This window comes from Notothenia rossii (assembly GCF_949606895.1).
Source record: "Notothenia rossii genome assembly, chromosome: 6".
Lineage (NCBI taxonomy): Eukaryota > Metazoa > Chordata > Actinopteri > Perciformes > Nototheniidae > Notothenia > Notothenia rossii.
Genome location: NC_136909.1, coordinates 76,748,153 through 76,770,161, shown reverse-complemented (window position 1 = coordinate 76,770,161; position 22,009 = coordinate 76,748,153). Strand labels below are relative to the sequence as shown.

General features: G+C 41.5%; 1 protein-coding gene across 2 annotated transcripts; it reads left to right on the top strand.

Annotated features, from left to right (window-relative positions):
• The first annotated feature begins 1,282 nt into the window (after positions 1-1,282).
• Positions 1,283-21,250, top strand: LOC307043193 (methylated-DNA--protein-cysteine methyltransferase-like). Of its 2 annotated transcripts, none has more exons than XM_079687497.1 (5): positions 1,283-1,419; positions 3,780-3,928; positions 12,680-12,840; positions 17,346-17,485; positions 20,356-21,250. In XM_079687497.1, the coding sequence occupies exons 1-5, from the start codon at positions 1,354-1,356 to the stop codon at positions 20,482-20,484; spliced, it is 645 nt and encodes a 214-aa protein (XP_079543623.1). In that variant the 5' UTR covers positions 1,283-1,353; the 3' UTR covers positions 20,485-21,250. The 2 variants fall into 2 exon arrangements, with proteins under 2 accessions (XP_079543623.1, XP_079543624.1); XM_079687498.1 differs by having other exon boundaries at positions 1,314-1,419; positions 3,783-3,928.
• The last annotated feature ends 759 nt before the right edge of the window (positions 21,251-22,009 follow it).

The window sequence follows — 22,009 nt, the reverse complement described above, 5'->3', positions numbered from 1 at the left end:
ACAGTATGGCTCAGAAGATCCAGCAGAGGGGGCTGCTTACTGCAATCATATGCTGATTAATTGAGCTTGATTCTCCCCATGCTGGGAACATAAGTTGTCCAACACTGTAGGCTACATGTTGGTATGTGGGTAAAGGTTACAAGGCTTTATCGAAGTCACCTTTTACCACAGGTAGCCCTTCACATCATTTTTGATCAATATTAAGAAAACAGTGATTTTCTGATTATCCTTCATCAAGCCTATATCAAACTAGGTTATGTTCATTTTTATTAATTGTGCATGTTGCTCTCTAATTAGCTAATGAGAGACAAAAAGCAGGTTTAGAGCAGAAAAATGCAAATGACTCTTAGAAAATAGCACAAAAAAGTAAATGGCAAGGCTGAGAATCATCCTTCATTGAAATGTCAGAGATAAATGGCTCAAATGTCACATCAATTAAAACGGGGGACAGTTAGTAGTTCATTAAAGAGAGAGCCATATTGCACCGTCGGGTACCGTTGCCAACCCTTACTATCTGGGGCAGACTGGCAGCGGGTCCAGATGGCACGGAAATCCTCACAGATTTCAAAATGGTCTCTGCAGGGGTGGCGTTTTCTCCCCCGCTCCCACCCTCACCGCTGAGATGGGGTGTGGGCTGTGGCCCACACCGGCCTACACTTCCAAACGGAGGCATGCAGAGAGCTGAAGGCATCACAGAAATAACAAATAAAGCTGCAGAGGACAACAGACACTTTTAAACAATACATGACTGATGCCACACACTTGGTCATAATGACTGAAATATATGCTTCAGTTAAATCTATGACTGCTCCAGGCAACAAAAGGCAACTATAACTCTCCTTTAAACTGCCTAAACTCTAATAAAAAGGATTGTGCACTGCACCCATGTGTTGTTCATACTATCATGCTGACTTTATTAGTTGGTAATACATAAGATGTTATTGGTTGTTGGCAGCACATAGGTGTTTTTTATCCACAAACATCATGTCTGGGACCCTGAAGACCTGACTGTCACTGGAGACACAGAAATGTCTCAGCTATAAGTGGAAAGATAACAGCGTTTGGAATTAATGCTCAAAATATGCATTATCATATTTTTTGCTGCTGTAAAAATATCAAGCAAATCGAATATCTAAATCACTACCATTACTAGTCTTCAGTTTACTAGGGATCCCCTGAAGGACCCCAAATCCCAACTTGAGACCCATTAGACAAGCCTTCCGTGTCTGTCCCTGGCAGGGGGAGGAACGAGGACTTTATATCGGCCTATCACAGAGCGAGATGTGACTTTTGCCTCCTGTGATTGGCCGGTTCGACCTAGCACTCTGGAGAAACAGGAAGAGACTTTCTGTCATGTTGGTTCTGCAGAGAGGAGAAGCGGACATCGTTCAAACCCCGTACGGACGAAAAGGCTTCATTGTAAGATACAGGGCTAATTTACAAAGTTAAAGTTACTTAACAAAGCCTGACATACAATGCCGTTTAAATGTATACGCGTGTAGTCTCAAACTACTGAACGTTAGTTCGTGTAGGCATTAAGTCAAGAACCTCTGCTTTTATTTATAACATTTTAAATGCACACTTACTTCAAACGGTGTGTTTCTTGTAGTTTGATAATACTTGCACGCTTAAAGATTTGCGGCGATCTCCGTGTAGATTTCGGCATAAATGTACTCAATATAAAATAACACTACATGGAGATATGCGGGATTTACACAGTCACCACGCGCTTTCTACTCAATTAATCACGCAGGTTTGACCAGGAACTAGTGTAATGAGAAACGAGTCAAATGATTGACGAGCACCGGGATGCTGCCAGTGATTTTTAACAACACAAGCTGCTTATTGTTTGTTGTTCCTCACCGTGAAGAGCTGTGTAAACATCAGAACATTCAAGTAGTCACTTAGACTAGTGTTGTGCACCAAAAACGGCGCAAAACAAACATGATAGCATTATTTTTAATCAGTGTAGACTATTAGCCAAGGCCATTATTGCCAAAGTCCATTATTCTATCTATGAGTCTATTACCAGCTTGCTAAATGGCAGGCAGTGTGTTCAGCGCTTATCCAAAGTGCACTGTACCATTGTTTGGCTCAGAAAATTCTCGCCTTTATTGTCAGTTCAGGCAAACCCCCGATGAATACAGTGAGAGCTGCAAGAGTAGAAACAAGAAAGTTGAAGCAGACGCATTTGTGATCGCATACCATGACAGATGTGGTGTGTGTGTGTGTGTGTGAAGAGGGGGTGCAACTGAAAGTCTAAATGAAATACTGTAAATGCATGACTACTTCTTATCACATAACCTTTGTTAAATGAAAAAAAAATCTATTCTTGAAATTAAAAGTACAAGCTGTATGCAGCACTGGAGTATTTTTCAGATGTATTAGTTGGTTGTCTAAGTCCTGCAACACATTTTTCAAAATGTATTATTAATTGGTATATCAACAATGTATGAAAATAGTTTATCATTATTTAAAATGTCCTAAGGTTCAAGGAGCCACATTTTCAATTGTTAAATGTATTTGTCTGACACAGCTCAAACCCCACACACTTTACTACAAGACAAAGGAAAGCAGACCTTCCTCACATTGGAGAAGTTTGAATTAGGAAATGTTTAGATGTTTTCCTAGAATTAAAAGGAGAATTAAAATAATGAATTACTGGTTGCAATGAATCGGTTATTTGTTTGAGCTCCAGTTGTTTTATTTGATTGCCTGATAATGTAGCTTGCATCTAGTAAGTAACAGAAGTGTAACGCACATTTACAAAATGCAATTATTTTCAGGTTACAGCCTCACATTTGAGGATTTCTACTTGTCTCCTTTTTAAATGCCCTGCAAACTATACAGTATGAGTTTAAGTTTTGGAGTATTGGTCAGAGCAAAGAATACAAAATAGCACTTTGGAAAAAATGTATAAGACATTTTTCACAATTTTTGGAAAATATAAACCATTTTAACTATATCTCAGTAGTACAATCTATTACTCAAATAATCATTTTTTGCAGCACAACACACAACAAACGTGTGACTTGAAATATATGAATGTGAATTACCTGTACTAATAAAAAAAAAGCGAGGGAGTAAGACATATTGTATTTGTACCCTTTAGACACTTTTCACATCAAGGTTCCAGGAAGGAAAGGTTTCCTTGGTTGAAACTCTTGCAATCAATGTGACCTTTATTTATTATAACCCCCATCTCTCAAAAACTCACATATAACATAGTCAATCATCTCTCCTTCCCTCAAAGTAAAAATAAAAAAGGAACTGCTGTCTGGTTATTGCCAGTATCCATCTCAGTCGTCAGAAAAGCTGCACGTTTTTGCTGTTGTTAAGGGCTGGAAACCAGAATCCCATCGGAGTTGCACCCTAAGGAACAAATTTAATGCTAGAAAAACATCCCGACCATCAACCAAAAATGACGGATTGAAAATAATGTCGAGCTATCTTGGGAATCCCCCACCAGACAAGGGAACAGACTGCATTGTTTTTCTCATTTATGTGATATATAGAACAGAAAGAGGGGAAAAAATGGGCGATTTATTGGTTGGATAGGCGTATTCTTTTCCATGCACAAAAGAAATATTGGATAGTAATGTAGGGATCAAGTCACATCATGACATTGTTTGGAGGCTAGGTGTTCAAATATGTAAGTCATCATCCGTTGGTGGCCCGCTAGGTTTTCAATAGATCATTCAATGCAAATGTATGTGGGAAATTGTGATAGTTGCCACATGAATATGTCAATGAACGCAGTGTAATTTGTGCTTCCTTAGCAGGGCAGCGAGATGAAGAAGCAGAGGGAGAGCCAGTGCACTCAGAAGACCATCTCATTGCTGAGCCCCCTGGGGACGATCCAAGTCAGAGGATGTGAGAATGGTGTGCACACCATCCAGATCCTAATGGATGTCGCACCTGCTGAAAGGTACTGTACAACAGCCGGGCTGGTGACGTGATAAACAAAGGTGTGAAATTTACAGGCGGACAGAATCCACTCGTGTGATGGAGTGCTACCATTCCTCATTGGAAGCAGGGCATTTTTGTAGATCCCACAAGAAATATCCCGGAGAAAGTTGGGCAAATATGAGCAGGCACTAGAAATATGAGGGGCACTAGAATACAGTTGGGCTTGAAATTAGATTTCTGATGGCATGTGGTTGTGATTCTTCCTGCAGTATATTTGAAATTTCAGAAAAATAACTTGTTTATTACCCTCAAGGGAGTTGATTAGAGCGGATGTCTGTAGGGTCAGCACAGGCCATGGGGAGCAGGGACTGTTCCTTCCTGTTTATTTATGTTCCCCTCAAGTTGTATGCAGTAGTTCTGGCTGTAGACCGACACTCAGAAATGTAATATGTGATTGCATTTCATGCCATACCCATTCCTCAAAATTGTTAGGGTCTTGACAGCCTTACTGAAGCGACTGAATCTGATTAAACCCGCCGTTAATAAGTACTCATTCCTTATTTTTACAGGTCCGCATCCTACATCTCAGATTAGTTTTGATTAGATTGAAATTAAATATCCATGTACCACAGATTCGCATTTGACAAACTTGAATGGTTTGGGAAATTAAACCATTTTCCAATTCGCCCAGATAGGAAGTTATCCTTTTGAAAATGTATGTTGAAATTGTAATTTATGGAAACCCATTAATGACCTTGTATATTATACCTCAACATGTGTTTCCTTCCCGACTGTCTGCTATTTCCCAAAATTCATCAAGCAGTAAAAACATTCCACTTGTTGTTAATGAGTTGAAGGAAGAAAATTAATAATATGGAATTTTGATTATGGAAGATGTCCTGTAACCATGCGCAAGCACCTTTCTCCATCTCCTTGTGAACAGGGTTTAATTTGTGTGTTCAGGTTCAGTAGGAATATGCAAATGAATGTAATGATTCGCATCACTAGATCATTTCTCAGTTTAATATCATTTGCTATGTCGGTCATAAGTGATGCTCCGATCACATCGCTGTCTGTATGTTCTCAAAGGTGTGAGAGAGAAATCATTAAAGAAAATGTTTAGATTTTATCACGACCAGTTGAATGCGATGTTATTGTCATAGGACAGGGGAACTAGAGCCACCTCAGATATATGGAGTAACACAATGTAAACAGGCATTAAGGGAGGCGAGATAAAGTGACAAAATATAGGCTTATCTTTGCAAGCGGCTTTACATGTAGATCTCACAAAAGCCTGCCTGTAGCAGTAATAGTTCAAATCAGCCATTTCCATTGATTTATTTATGACATACTAAACAAGGCTCTTTCCAGCTTTGGATGTGGTGTGGTGCCGGCTTAGGAAGTCAGTGTGATAAATGATCTCTAAGCGCATATTTTGGATAAGGAAAATAGATAACATCTATGCATAACGTAAAGTAAGACCTACAGTAGTATATTTGTGTGCAATTCAAAGCTTTGCTGGCTTATACGACTGTGTTTGCTTTCTATGTTTTTTTTTTAAGCATTCACTATTGCTTGGTGTTGAACAGCCGGTGCAGCAACAATAGCATTCCTGGCATTGATAGATAGTTATTGATAAATGCCATTATAGCTACATAAACGCCCTTGAAGTATTGCTTACACACCATGACCGTCAGCTCTTTCTAATAGAAACGTCTCAAGCCCCTTTTGCTTCCTAACTGATCTTAGGAACATTTCCTAAAATCAACCTCCTCTGCCAGTCTAACGACAGCCCTGAAGGCACCATCAGATGAACAAATTCATTACATCTCAACAACCCCTGTTGGGGCCCTATGCACCAGCCTCCCTGTTAACCAGCTTTTTCCCCCCTTTAGTTTTTAGCATGGCCTCGGCGTTCACAGAAAAATGATACGCATTTTGTTTACAGGAGATTACTATTATCTGAAATATGATGCTTCTCGCCTCTTTCACACAGAGCACAGACACATAATACAGAGGAAATCATAGAGTACTTTTTTATTAGGGTGAAAAATGAAAAAAGGGCTGGACTCCTGCCCCGAGACATTTTGTGAGCATATTATTTTACAATGCTTTGATCAATTTGTCTGTCAAGCTAGCTGAGATGTGGGGGAGCAGGAAAAAAGCAATTTAGCTTGTGAGGTCCTCAATAGAAATGTACTACAGGAGCCTGTGTATGACATGTTGCATTAGAACCTGAGTAGCCTTTATTGCCTGATAATGTCGCGAGGCAATGCTGATATCAATCACCCTTTAACAGCCACTATGATGTGTTTTTATGAAAAGAAAGGGAAAAAAAATGCATGAAGCATTTCTTTGAAAATAATTGATTTAATTCAGCGCTGAGGGATCTCTACTTTTAACAACATAAAAATATTGTGTTGTTAAAAACAGGCACAAAATGTGCTAGAAGCTAAAAAATGTTAAGAACAAGCTCTTTGCATATGCTCCTATTGAAAATTGTAATTAATTTTACACGGATAAACATTCTCTTTCTCAGTCTCATTTGCATATAGATATAAACAATATATTTGTGCATCTGAATTCCCAGCACACTTGAGTCACATGGTCTGCCTAAAATCCTAAGTGGCTAAATCCAAAAATTATCATTATATTTCCCAGGCCATAAATCCGCCTTTTTTTCTCTGACACAAAGCCTTATAAATCCGTGTCTAATTTCTCAAATTGCACATTGTTTTTAGTTAATGATTTTCATCTGTTTGTTGTTGCTGTGATAGTGGGGAAATGTACCATATGCTCCGGCAAAAGACAAATGATTAGCAAATGAAATTCTGGACAGCTGTCTGACTGAAAGCGTTTGGTTGATAGCATTCTGCTACCATAATTAGCTTAAGCTTTGGGTTAATTAACTTTCTACCTGGATATGCATAATAATAGCATTCTGGAGAAAGCCAAGGCGCTTCCACTATATCAGCAGCAAAGGCTGGCTTTTATTTTGTATTTCAGCTGCATATTTCAATTTCAAGAGGCGATTTAGCTCGGGAGCATCGTCGAATATTGTAGATTTTACTCCCCGAGCCAGATAATTCTGAAACAATAGGGGTGTATTATGTGGCAGAAATGCCATTTCTGAATGTAATTAAAGCGGATGAAAGCAATCACCAATTTTTAAACGCTTTTGTCTAGCATGAGGCCTACTTGTAAAAAAATACCCATCAAGAGGAGAAAAGAGGCAAGAGAACCCCCAAGTCCTTATATAAGAGGCCTTTGAGACTGAAGTGAAGTACAACAGTAATTAGTCTTTTGTATGAATTTTGCTGGCCATGCTCATGATTAGTTAAGCATATGAGAGGACTGCAGGACTGCATTGGTCTTAAGGAGGAGGGTGTTAAAGTCTATTTATCACCAGTTATCCTCACAGCTTTCCATTATCACTGACAACACTGGATGGGGCCTGAGAACAGCCTAATTGTTCTGAGGTGGAGTGTTTTTGTGTCAAACCCGTCACCCCATTCACATTGGCATTCATAAGCAGCCAGACATTTTCCATCTATCCAGCCCTAATACCCAAGCTGTCACAACAGCTTTTACACACTACCAACGCTGGTGTGAAATATCTGAGGTGATGCATTTATCGTTTTTCTCACACTCGTGTAGTGTTGTGAATCAATGTCCTGGTTCACACTGAATAGCGGCATGGTAAATGTGTTCCCTGTTTGGGGCCTGTTTACATGATGTGCTCACACACCGGGAACCATATCAACAACTTATTTTTTTTCCACTAGCATTCCCCTCGCTTCCTCTCCGTCTCTCTTTTTCTCTCTGTTTTATATTTAGTCTGACACATAATTGTTATCAATTTAAATTGTTATTTTGCTAGATATGTTGACACAACTGTGTGCTTAATAAACTGCTTACATTGGTAAATAAAATGCTTTGTCATATAAACAAGCATCTGCTGAGATATTGAATGAAATCATCAATAAAGCAGGGGGGGAGTTTTTGACGTGGTCCCTTTAGAAATGGTATGAATAATTCATTGTGTAATGATATTCAGAAGATTTTTGTTCTATTTTTTACTGCGGCCTTAGAATATTGTTTTGCATGTTATGAAGTGTAGTACTCAGCTGCGTATTCATTAAGGTGATGCTCCCAGTGGCCCTTGGACCCATCTGTGCTCTACGTTTATGCCTCCGTCTCTCGGGACCATCCCAATCAGGCTGCATGTGCCATTTCCTGTGTAAACCAACACCTGTGTAACACACTACCTGTAAACCGCCCCACGCAGACGAGACAATAACATTCAGTCAGATAAAAATGTGCACATTTTGTGTTTTTAAAACAGAACCTCCAGGAGGACGTAAGCCGAGCAAGAGTTACCCTTCACTGCAGGGACGCAGCTAAAAGCAGCTTCTTGCTGTTTTGTTTTTTTTCCTTTTTTTCCCTGCTGTCGACCGGGAAGTTTTTCCCGGCGCGAGGGTTGTGCTGGTTTGTTTTAGAACTTGATTGGATTCTATATCTGCAACATGCAGAAGTGTACAGTGTGTGACATACTGAGGCAATATGCAGAGAGATGATTCCGCTCTGACATCTTGGAGAGGAGTACGAGTCAATTATGCCCAAGTGTTGTTCTTGCTTATCTTCCTGCGGCACCAAACAAGGATTTAGTCAAGGATTTAGGGGTGAGGGGGCGGTGGTGGGGATCATGGTAAGCGGTTCACAACAAAACACTCAAAACTCTTGGGAGCGGGCACTGATTTAAAAATAAATTACAGAAGACGAAGCGCTAACACTCAAGGGCCCTCAGCAGTGCTGGCGTACACAGGTGAAGATTAGCCTCCTCGCTAATCAGAGGAACAAGGCAGTAATTTGCTCTGAACACAGACAGTAATTAGGACTTGGTGACACTGGATTCCCATAATGCCTTTGTGCTTGAGGTGGTCAAATTTTGACAGAGGCTATCCATGCAGGGTCACTGTCCCTCCAGTCTCTCGGCCCTCTTCAGTGGAGGCTCTAAAAGGTCCCTGCAGTTACAGGGGATCCCTAATGTACTTTATGCCTCCCTCACTGGCTCCTTACCATTCGGGTAATTGGAATCTCTTGCTATGGCACTTGAGAATAGAGGCTAAAAACACTATTTGAAACTGCTCAGTAGTCTGTTGTAGATAAACATTGCTGCGTCGGGGTGTGGATACACTACGTAATGGAGTAAGAGTTAGGGCTCTGGTAATACATGCCTTCACTGACTCCTGTGGCTAGCCAGTTGGGAGAAGACCTAATTGTTGTGTGCTTTGTTGCCTACTCTGCAGTATTTTACCACCACCTTTACGTATTGGATTGAGTGTAGCGGCCTCTTTGGCGAACATTCGCTAATAAGAGTTGTTGGATATCTGGAGAGCAGTTTATCCGGCCGAGTTGTTTGTATTTTGAAACAGCGGAGCACAAAACATGCGCCCCAAAACAGAAATAAGAAGCATTCCTTACAGCTTACCACTCGGAAAAGCTCTCCACTTTAGTGCTGCAGTGGCTAGATAGGCATCTGAATGATCTTCAAATGGTTGAACGCGTTGCATTGAGCTAGTGGCTTACAATTGTATCACAGCCTTTGGCTCAGAGACCATCAGGATCTTGACATTCATAGAGACATGCTGTATTTTCCTCCCTTTTTAGACAGTCATTTTAGGCTTTTTTCATGCTCTCTTGAGTCTTTGACGTCTCTGAGTTAAGTATCTGCGGCTATAAGGCTGAGGAAAATATTGGACTGCTCTTGGCCTTTTCTATTTCATCCTCTGACCCGCCATGTTACCCATGATCGGTGAAGGAGAACTCTGGCAGGCTGTGTCAAAAGTGACAGCCGATCGAGTCAGGATGAGCGCCATCACGCTTCACAGGATGGAGGCATGAGTTCTGAGTTTTTCCCCTTTTTGTGCAATATACCATTACACCCTTCGCCAGATTCCTTTCAATTAGATCCTGTGGTTAACCTGTTCCATTCTCGCGTCTGCAGCTGATAGAAAAAGTCTTACTGAAGTCTTAGTGCAACTAAAGATACAGAATATGCCAAAGGAAATTGACAAATCTAATTCCGGCTATTCTTTTTCTTTTTTTGTTCCTTTGTCTCTTTTGATTGTTTCCTCCAGGATGAATGAAATAACCTCTAACATTATATAAATGCTCATTTCATTCTTTATATTAGAGTTGGAAAATAGGTAGAACTCCAAATGAGTCCCACTTTACGCTGCAATGATTTATGGTAATTGGAAATTGATTGTGACAGGAGCACAATATTAGAAATTTTCTCAAATCACAATCTTCTATCAAGGGAAATATTCTTTTTAGTGCAGCAGATCATGGCTAGTTTGGAATTAGTTTCCTATTTCCTTACCTGTGATGAAATAGTAAACGCCTCAAGGACACTGACAAAATATATGAATTTCACTAGTCGAAAGGTAATAAATAACAATTTAGCTTAAACCAAATTTATACAGAATTTATTTATGAAACACAGTTATATAAATAGTATTTTTGACCACTACTAATTATAATTCTGTTATTTTTTCCAAACAAGTGATGGCAGTTGCTTATAAATGGGCCAATAAATATAAATATTGCTCCTACTTTGAGAGTTTCTTTGTAATAAACCCAACATTTATCACACATCTCTAATCTAACATTTGAAGGGCAGAGTTTCTAATCTGCCAGACTGGACACTCTAAACATGATATGATGCTGCTTGATTTGTAATTCACTGAAGCGAATGGAAATGTTGCCAGTGCAGGAGCTACATCTCCACTGCCCACATGCTCTTTAAAAACAATCCCCCATTGCACCTCGAGGTGACAGACTTCAGCTCGACTGATGTTCTTCTACTTTTATTTATTTATTTTGGTGTTGTTTACCGGCCATAACATGTACTGCATTGCATTAACTTTTACTACTGTCAATGTTGTTTCACTCGAAACACCTTTGAAGCCGGCACATCCATAACGGAGGGGCTGAGGGGAGAGGGAAAAATTAGCCACGGTGACAAGTCTGAAGTGTGAGCTGGAGGTCAAAGGTGCCAAGCCTTAAGCAAAGGTGCTCTAGCCTTTGTCCGGTAGATTGTAAGGGCCTGCGGGTCCAACAGGAACATTTCCACACACAATATCCCCGAGCTGTCAGTGTGCAGCGGCTGGAACATCCTCTCAGAGAGAAAGAGGGGCTGCGGAGGGGTAGAGGAGGCGGTGGAGGTGGGAGGAGGCGAAGGGGGGGGGGGGGGGGAACAGTGGCCTGAAGATCCTTGCACAGAGAAAAGAGTGGAGGGGGGATGGTGGGTGTGTTGGGGGGGGGTGTAGGTGGTGCGGAGCCAAAAGAGCTGGAGTGGGAGGATAGAGAAATAGAGAGGGGGAAATGAGGAGGGTGAGCGGGGGGAGCGGGGGGGGGGGAATAGCAAGGAGAGACAATGACAAGTAGGGGCTGGCTGGGCACTCACCCATGCCGACAGAGATTGCCATGAGCCATGGCCATTGTTTGAGAGGGTCTCAGCCCAGGACCCGCTGGTGGGTTTCCGAGTTTTCACCACTCAACTATAAACTGCTGTGTGGTTTATTTAGGAATTAGAGTATTTACACCTTTTACTGTATTTACACCCACTGTTAAACGGCACCCGGGAGACTTTCATCACACAGCCACAAAGTAGCAGAGAGAGCGGCTCCCTGAAAACTGACCTGCTCAGTCATAACACTCCAGTAAACCTCAGCTTCACATGTCCAATATAAAACGATGCTCAAACTGTGACCTGCAGAAGTGTAAAAACACTTTAGGGCCGTGTTGCTACGGCGGGCGAGAGAGAGACGGTCTGTGTGTTTAACAAAGTAAATGTCTATTATTAATACCATACAGGATAAGCCAATTTTGAAAAAGGGGCACTTAAATGGTGATATTATTTATTTATAAGTCCTGTACACCAGTTAATGGAATTGGCGGACTGCTTTAGATCCACAACACAGCTTGAGGTCCACTTTGCAGTAATGCACATGCTAAGAGAAGACCTTCCCAGTAGGGTCTTTAAGTGTCAAATATGGGTCAGTCTGCTTGCATTGACCTGGGGGGTGGTCAGCAGCGGAGAGAAATTCAGCTGTTAAGTGATGCCAACTCAACCATCGGCAAATTCCTCCAAGCAGCTACTCATGCTAAGATGCGCGTCCAAGTGTAGTGCTTTGCTGGCCAGCACCACTCTGGCCAAAAAATCTATTTATTCTTGTCATGAACTATAAACTAGACCCAAGCAGAGTCAAAACTGTTGTTAACACTGCTCTTAACTTTGTTCCGTAGCAGCTGCAAGACTTTTGAAAACTCCCTTTCTTTCCACAAACTGGTTCTGCTTCCTTAAAGTTGTTTGAAATAAACTGTTAGCGCCGTTCCTCATGACCCGACAATGTTTCCTTTCATACTCTATCATGCTGCACTTCATATAAATACACTGTTGATCTTCTGGAACAAATGCCTGGATTACTGTCTTTAGAGTTTCTCAGGCTTCTTTCCCTCTTTCACAGCTCTGATATTTGTCAAAGCCCAAAAGCTGAAATGTGGAAGTTAAGATTTTAAACACGTCTTGATTAACAACTTTAGTTTCCCTCGGCAAATGATGCCATCTTGCATCTGTTTCAACCGTGGCGTGTTATTGCACACTTGTGACATATTTTAGCACTATTCAAGCAAGAATTTGGTTATTATGATTGCTCCTCTGATCCCCACCTCAACTCCCCATCCTGCCTTATACCCCTCACAGGAGCGGCGCGGCCCCCCTGAGCTGTGTGGTCAACGACAGCCCGGCAGAAACGAGCCCCGAGTTGCAGCGCGGCGTTGAATGGCTTCAGGCGTACTTCAGTGAGCCGCAGACCACTGGGAGTCTCCCCCTCCCCGCCTTTCACCACCCCGCCCTGCAAGGAGGTCTGTCATGGATAAATATTTGCAGAGCCATGACTGGGATCAGGCTTTCACTCTTAATTGTCAGTTACATCACTTACACTCACTGGCTCACTGTGTTATAATGAAGTATTTTATGGCTGAGAGAGGGAGAGTGCGAGAGCAGAGGAAAAGCTCGCGAGTGGGTGAGTGAAAGGAGAGAGAACAGAACACAGAGCTGTAACTTGGTTCAGTAATCTGTGGCAGCTCTTACCACGCGTGTTAGTCTTGGCAAGCTTTTCCATGATTCTTGGCACATTCTTTGAAACTGATCGAATTCCACTCTTGACATTTTCAGACAGGAAGCTTTTTTTTCTTCTTCAATGACAACATGTGAATAGTGGTAAAAGTTTGAATGAGCTTATTGTTGGCTTGACCAGTCACCTAGGGCGAGTAAAATGAGCCCACCCCAAAAAATGAACAATTAGTGTCCATTTCAACCGGGGGTGCTGACCGCGGAGTGAATGATCGAGGGCGCTCAGGAAAAAAAACGAGGAATTAATTATCCCTGGCGCTTTTGTTTCCAGGAAACAAACAGTACTCGCAGGCTGACAACTCACTTTTCAAATCATAAACTTATCGTTGGTTGGTCGTGCCATTTTCAAAACAATTACCGGCGATTTCTTTGTCACACTGAGATGCTCGTTGCATTTAAACCTAAACATTTGCAGAAGTGCTCATTTAGACCCAGAAGCACACCTACACAGGGAAAAAAAAACCTTTAATATATGCATTTAACAATTGTGCCTCTCTTCCCCTGCAATCAGGTCTTAGTTGCTCTCTAATTTCATGCAGATCTGCAGTGCTTGAGTGATGGCATTTTCAATGAGCAGGTACTCCATCGAGACCCTGTATACAGCTATGAGTCCCACGCTCCCGCAAAGGCAATGCAGAAATACATCAGGACCAATTACGATATCAACTTTCAGTGTGATTCCCTTCGCCACCAAGTGCTTGTGTACCAGCCCCAGGCTCTTTCAAATCGCATCTCATCTGAAGTCTTTGGGGTTTTAATTAAATTTCAGGATAGATGGAATTCTTCATTAGTACCTGATCTGAATAGGTGATTGTGCTGTGTTCCACCTCTCTCCCTCGCCTGTTGTTTTGGGGCTCAGTAAATACAGGGTTTAGGCTTGGATTGCTCTCAGTAGTCAGAACCATAGGCCATGCCAGTATAACAATGTTAAATGTGAGCATCAGGAGTATTTGTCTTTTGAGGGAGGAAAATAGAAGGTTTCTTTTTTCTTCTTGTTAATTCACAAATATTAAGTATTATTATTTTGCCTCTGTGCTGTACAAATTCATACTCCATCAAGTCGAGCAGCTGCCGCCTGCCTGGGAAAAAAATACAAGTTTAATCAGGTCATTACAATCTGTGACAACCAACTTTTGTTTGCTCAGTTATCTTGTGGGAGAACCTGAACGCGACAGCGCTCTCGCAGCACTTGTCATGTAATATTGAGTTGTGACCTTCGCTTGAAGTGTTGCCATGTTTATTTACACATTTCTGACAAAACAAGCCACTTTTCATATTAGCTGTCACCATATACCTGAGCAACAGAGGTGACATGAAAGGAGAAGCGAGGAGCACTTCTCTGTGCCGCCTGACTGATTGTCATGTGCAACATCACACACAAGTCAAGTCTGGTCGTCGGAGGTAGAGCAATGGCGAGTGTGTGTGTGTGTGTGTGTGTGTGTGTGTGTGTGTGTGTGTGTGTGTGTGTGTGTGTGTGTGTGTGTGTGTGTGTGTGTGTGTGTGTGTGTGTGTGTGTGTGTGTGTGTGTGTGTGTGTGTGTGTGTGTGTGTGTGTGTGTGTGTGTGTGTGTGTGTGTGTGTGTGTGTGTGTGTGTGTGTGTGTGTGTGTGACGTGTGTGTGTGTGCACTCCCATGGCCCCCTCCAAAAAACACAGACACCATCATGAGTTCTCAAAACGATGCATATTCTTATCTCATTAATTATACATCCATATGTAACAGACGAGAGGATCTTAGTCTCGGTAAGCGGCACAGGGAATATGCAGGGAGGGGGCCAGGCAAAGGGGGGGAAGGGCGCTCTTCAAAGCCCAAATGACTGTTCCTGCAGGAGGCTGAACCTCCCCCTGTGCTGTGCACAGGGCGAGATGAGACACTCACCAGGACTCGCCCCTGTGATGTGGAGAGGAATTAGGGAAATGAACGTTTTCAGAATATCGAATAATCAGAGAACCATGGGCACCCCGTCAGCCTTCAAAAGTACGGATCCCTCCAGACTCAAGAGACACTTTGACTGGGAGTCAAAGTCTTCCCTCCCATTAGACACAAAGGATAATGAGGTAGCTGCATTTCTACCATTGTCTTTTTATTGTCACAATCATGTTTGAGGGGACTGTCAGCTGGAAGGCATCTCCCAAAACCTTCATTATCATTATCCGGGCTGATGGATTCAAGTTTATTATAGTATTTCTCCTCCTTCCAAATTGCTCTCATATACAACATTATGAGCAAATCAATCATATTATGTCAATACCTTCATAATCACTAGATCTGTTCGATTTGACTCTAGCTCAATCTGTCCGTGCCTCTGCGGTGGTTCTATCACCTGGCCTCCTGGTAGGTAATGACCTGTGACATAATTATGGGATGCCTGTAAACATGTAAGTGGTTCCTCTCAACTTTTATTTAAACAATTGACATCACTGCACCCCGATCTAAAGAGGGTCCTGACCCCCAGACACAGCGTATTAGGCCCTTATGAAGTATGGGGCTCGGGGACTGCTCTCCAAATCATTGCTGGTCACCTCGAGTGACCCGCATGGAGTCTCTGTCACTGACACTGATGAGGGCAAAGTTCTTTAACCTCTATGCCGGCAGATGAGAGCGCCGACACTTGTTTTTTGTCCAGATTTGTCGGAGAAGTAAAACCTTCCAGGTAAAAACATCTGCTCAGGATTTACAGAAGGTGTGAACAGCCCTGTAGCTTGTTGCTCAGTCTCCTTGTAGGTAAAAGTGAGCGTGACTTTGGTTGTTTGTCAATAACGTTCGCATCAACAGAGATTTGTCAAAGCTGTAGTCTGGACAAGTTGTCATCTACCCACCGGTGACAAAGAGATACCAATATTAACAACGCACATCATGAGGGCCAAATCCCCGCTTTATGAAGGAGAATAATGCATAAAGGAAATGTCAGGGTTGTATCTTATCTCCTCATAACATTAAGTCTGTCTGCGTAACAGCCCGTCATCTCGTTGACAGCGTGATTATTACCTGAAAAATTATTAAACAGTACCTACGGGCCTTGTTCAAGACAAAGAACTCACATGGGTGCGCATCAATCAAATATATCCCCTTTAGGTTTTACACTTATTCCCCCCAGTTTAGGCAAATTGCCTTGTTCGCGTGGCTTTGTGTAGCGGAGAGTGACTATAAGGTAGCGAGGGAGCCTGGGGAGCAAAGGATGTTCACTCTGTAGAAGAGAGACAGGGGTGTGACATGTTTTCACACAATGCCAATTTAGAGGGATTTCTCATAGATCACTTGTCATGTGCTCTCTTAGACCATATAAATGAGAGAGAATGGGAGATCACTAATTGAATTTTCATGACTGAGTACATGTATGTACTAGAAGCATTTCACCCCCTCTTGATAACGAGACTATTGTTCCCCATCTTGTTCCCTGTGCAAAAAAAAAAAGAAGTGTTGTTCGCTGCATCAATGTCTCAAGGTTTTGGAGATGCTTCAAATACGTTTTTCAGTTTTTCTTTTAGAAATCTGAACTAGACAAACACGCCTCTCAGTCACCGCCTGCTAATCCAGAGGAAAAAAGATAATGCTACCGCTAAAGTGCTAATGAAATCAAAGCCGTTAATGTGGTCGGTTAAGCTGTGGATGATTTGAAGAATTCCGCCATTTAAGTGAAGATGATATAATGAATCTACTCTGAATAGAAAGCAATTAAAAGGACAAATTGGTCTGATTAACCTCAAAGTCATCCCACTGCCACAAATGGTGTGCAACATTCAAATTATTATTATTAAAAATCTGGAGCAGATTTGCAGTCTTTTTGGCCTCTCTTAATCCTTTTAAATGAAGGAGCGAACTTTTTTAATTTTAGCTGTGACCTTTCAAAGCATAACCTAGATTTTTCTGCCATAGAAATAATTTTCTCACATCAGCTTGTGTAGCATGTTAATGTTAGTTCTAAGGTCAAATTGAGGGACTTCCATGTATTTAGATGTTTAATGAGTATTGTGAGGAGTCCTACAAAGCCCCTTGGAAGAGGGGATGGACCTCTAACATGGGAGGTTGGACATGATGGAAAACTATAATGCGGATTAAAATGTCAAACTTTTGATTATAATTACAAAACACCAGTTTGTTTCAAAGGAGGGAAAATCAACGTTGTAGTGAAGTGTTGTCTTGTTGTCATCAGCCTCTCATGTGGATGTATAATTAAATGAGGAACCCTCTTCCTCTGTTCTCTCTCCCTGCCTGTCCTCTGCTTTGTGGTGAAGACGCGTTCACCAGCCGCGTGCTGCAGGTACTTCTGAGGGATGTGAAGTTTGGAGAGACCGTCTCGTACAAACGCCTCGCTGAGATGGCGGGAACCCCCAGAGCCGCCCAGGCGGTGGGAGGGGCCATGAGGAGGAACCCGGTGAGTGTGGCTGACTTTGATTGACAGGCTTCATTCTTACTTACTTTATTCAGTCAGGTAGGGAAAGTTCCTTTTTTGTTTTTTATGATTTTGAGATTTTAATGACTCTGAATTTTGCATCTAGACTAAAGAAGAAAGTGAGTTATTTCTAACAGTAGTAAATAAGGAATTTGAAGATAGCACTGCAAACACCATAACATCTCATCTCATGTATCTTATAATCATTCAGTTCACTCTTACTTTAAAAAAAAAAAACATCAATTTGTGGTAAAGTTTAATTTAACTATAAACACAATCTTTAGACCTTGAACCTTGAAAACTGTGATCAACATTTTTATTATTTCTTTTCTTGACTTAATGATTAATCAAGAAAATAATCACCAGATTCATCTATAATTAAGATAAGTATCGGTTATTGCTCCAATTAAATTGTCTTAAAAATGTCATTTGGATCATGTGAAAAATCCACAAATGATTTCCAATAGATTTAAAGGTTTTACATCAACAGTTTATGGTTTAATGACTTATTAAAGTTTAGAAAAAGGTTAAACAAATGGATGTTATGTTGGATGAATAAATCAGTAAATAAAAATAGAGCATCTAAATATGAAATAGATATATGTAATCTATTTTTTGGGGTATATTTGTGCTCAAAAATATTAGTTCACAATGAAAATAAAATAAAAAAAAGTCCATCTGATCTGTTTTAATATCTTAAGGAGGCTCTATTTTCAACTAATTACTTTAAAAAAAAAATACCGACACAGGGTATTTTTTAAATACATTTAAAAATGCAGGATGTGTGGTTTAATCTGCAGGTGTGCGAAAATGTGCAATGGCGAAACAAACGGCTCCCTTTGAGCGCGACGGAGAACTAAAAGTCTACCTACAGCACCATTTTAAGCCCACACCTTTTGTTCCTGTTCTCTCAAGTCTTTACTGTAGATGTTCGCAGCAAATCTCCGTTTCTTGTCGGAAACCTGGCCTGCATCATTTCGCCCATGAATCCACTGTGTACAAAATGGAGGGCTAGAGGGCAAGTGGTGTGTCTTCTTTTGATCAAACCCTTTGATCAAAGCCCGTTTAGCTCTGCCCATGTAGTGCTGTGGGCACCACCGGTGTGCTCTGTGAGGCAGAGAACACTTCTTGTGCAGAAATACAGCCGGTGAGATGCTATCCCTCATATGTGCAGCGAAAAGGCTCGCGTGCAGCCTCATCTCAGTGCTGTGTTTTTACCCTGGCACTGTTATTGTTAGGAAAGCAGGAAGAAAGGCATTTATAATATAAAAAAAGTCGTTCGAAGCACCAATTAAATGCAAGCAAGCCACTGTGTTTTGCACTAGTTTCTTCATATTCTTTTATATATTACATCAGCCAATGGCGTTGCTTTTGCAGGCTGTATAATAGCTCTCGGTCTCGTGTTTTACACACATTTCCTTCCTTTCGTCAGGGAGGCTGGGAGCCTGAGCCCTCAGCTCCTGATACAGATCCAGAGTCAGATTGTCAGTGTCAATTACTTGTCAGTAGCGCTGCTCCACTCAGGCTTCAACTGTGAAAAGCTCAGTGTGCTCGATCGATCCTCGCCTCTCTGTGGCACTTCTTCTTCACCAGGATTTGAGTATTGATAAGCCTGGTGTAGTGCTCTTTTCCCCCCAAGTGAGGAGGCAGATCCGCAGGCCTTGAGGGTACCCTGCGCTCCCTCCAAACCCGGGGAACAGTATTGATCGGAATACTCGAGCAGTATTTCTCTGTCTGCAAGGTTAATCTGGGGCTCGGAAAGTTTTATTGCTGTTGATATGGGAGCGGGTTTAATGATGGATTTGAACTGAAACACACTGCACGTCCAACTTTTATAGAAAAGGCTGGAGGTGCAGCCATCGAGCCGGGATAACTGGAGAAATATAGTCACATAGCAGCCGCTGTTGGGAGGATTTTGTATTTACTATAACGATAATAAAATGGGGGCAACATTACGAATATTTTAAAGGGAATAATTGCTGTGATTCATGCTAACCGTTGCCACTCTTCTTGTTCTGAATTCACAATGATCGAAGTGTTTTAGGCTTGCTTGTTTAATCTTTCTCCAGCCATTTAGTTTACAAAGAACTCGGGACCCCCCTGGCAGTCGTCTGCAACAAGAGTAAACGCTCCACCGACTTCCTCTTTTTAATGATCACAGGGTTATCAGATCTTAATGTTGACACCCTCTCGATTGAATATTCATCCTGCTGGTGTTTTTGCCCATTAATTTTTGATTGCTTCTTTGCTTTACACTATTAAAGAGTAAAAAACATTTACACCCAAAGACTGAGCCATCACCCTGAATGTGGATTTGTGCAGGATCAAACCCAGACACTTTGGATGTGGCACTTTGTTTTCATGCAGTGCACTGACAAAAAAAAGCAAAATGCAGATTCATATGTTCTGCATGTTGGTTACTTTTAAGTCGCGCCGTTTATGCGTTAAATCAGACGTTCTTTCATACATAATACATATCTACTACCAACACCTCCAACTGTTGTGATGCTGTGACAATACATGTCAGCTTCAGGATAAAGAACAGAAAAGCGCAGATCTGTATTTCTTTTTCCTTTCTTTTTCACAAGACATCATAGTTTTGTTGTAAAGGCTCTGATCCTTCATGGAATATATATATATATATATATATATATGTGTAAGTATAAACCCCCTATAATAAAACACGCTTTTTCCTTCATCTGTCTTGAATTTATACATTTGGAAAATAACTTTTTATTTTAAGAGAAGAAGTTAAAAGTCTCTCCGCTGGTGTAAAAATGTGTAATTTTGCAGAACATGAACATGTTTATTTCCTCCGAGTTGATTTTTCTGTCTCCGTCTGTCTGTGCCAGGTTCCTCTCCTCATCCCCTGCCACCGAGTCATTTCTAGCAGTGGACAGAGCGGGCCGTACATGAGCGGCAAGGGCGACCATCTCAAACAATGGCTGCTCACCCATGAGAGGCAGGGAAGGGAAGGCTAAAGCATGACAGAGGCCAACTGTCCTTCATTCAGTAAACAAACACACACACACACACACACACACACACACACACACGCACACGCACACGCACACGCACACGCACACACACACACACACACACACACACACACACACACACACACACACACACACACACACAGAAGGCCGGGATTTTTCTTTTTTTAAGAACACAAACAGGGCCATAAAGTTTAGCGTGCTTGGCACAATCCGTGGAACAACTGCTGCTTGTAGATATTCAGTTTATTCTTCTTTCTTTCTTATCTAAGAATAGAGATGCTGCATAGTTAATGTGATACAGAGTGGTGTGCAGAATTAGAACGTACAAAAATAACTTAAACAGAGAACAGTAGGAATTACAAACATATGCTCCCGTGGGTCTCCGTTGCGTTTGCCAGATAGTGCTGGAATGGTTTTTCTAAAGAATTATTATTCCCTTAAAAATATGTCTCTTGCATTGTTGTTGTTGTTGTTGTGTTTTTTTTTTTCCTAAGCAGAATTAGTCTTTGTACCTCTCGTTGGTTTTTTAATTTCCTGCCAAGTGAATGCTTTGTTCAACATCCAGTGATAAAGGCTCTGAATTCTACTGCTACAAAGCTTTGTAGTGAAGCATTTGTTTTGTCTTCATTTAGATCTCATTGTTTGCTCTCGCCTTATACTCCACCTAGAGCCGAGACGTCTTAGGTATTATATACTACACTTATGTTACATTAGACATGTGTAAATAAATACATCTCAAAATGACAAATCCTGCCTTTTCATCATTTTAATTGCATTTAATTTAAAAATCGATTTCATGTAGTGTTCACTCAGTTCAGCTCATACTTAATTATGCTGTATGTCGTTCTCCTCGCTGCAGCTCTGGATGTCAGAGCTCCTCTTTTTATTTCTGAGTAGTGTTTTCCATTAGAGGGCAGTACAGAACGGGAAACAGAAATCAACATTTCAACCTTGAATCCATCCTGCACATTTTATCTGTAACTTAAATGTTTATACGTTATTTTATTTTCATCACAACCCCGTTTAATCCCTTTGGGATAAACGATTCTCTCTTAAAAAGACCATATGGAGAGGCCAGCAGTGGTGGTGTGTGTTTAGCAATAGAAGTGGCTTTAATTGAATGTGTCCTGCGCTTTTATTTATTTCATTTCCTCGCGATGATGTGTTGTAACGTTGACAGTTTAGTCTTTTCCCCCCCTAAGTTCTTGAATCTCCTAACAGTCTAGTGCCGCCTCAGAACGACCCTTACTCGCCCACAGTTATTCGTCCTCTGCTACGAACAGGTAGCCTAATAATCCGCCCTCCAAAAATAACCTCGGCTCTAACCTTTACGCAACCAATTCAAGTGGCCCGCTCGCTGAATACATTTGAACTTTGCTGCATTTTTGAATTTCATATCCGATCATCTCCGTGCTCCGGGACTCACTTTCTCTGCCGCTGGAGCAGCATCGCAGCGTAGATGTTGAGGCAGAAGACAGGCAGATGAAGAATGAGGCTCAGTCTGTGG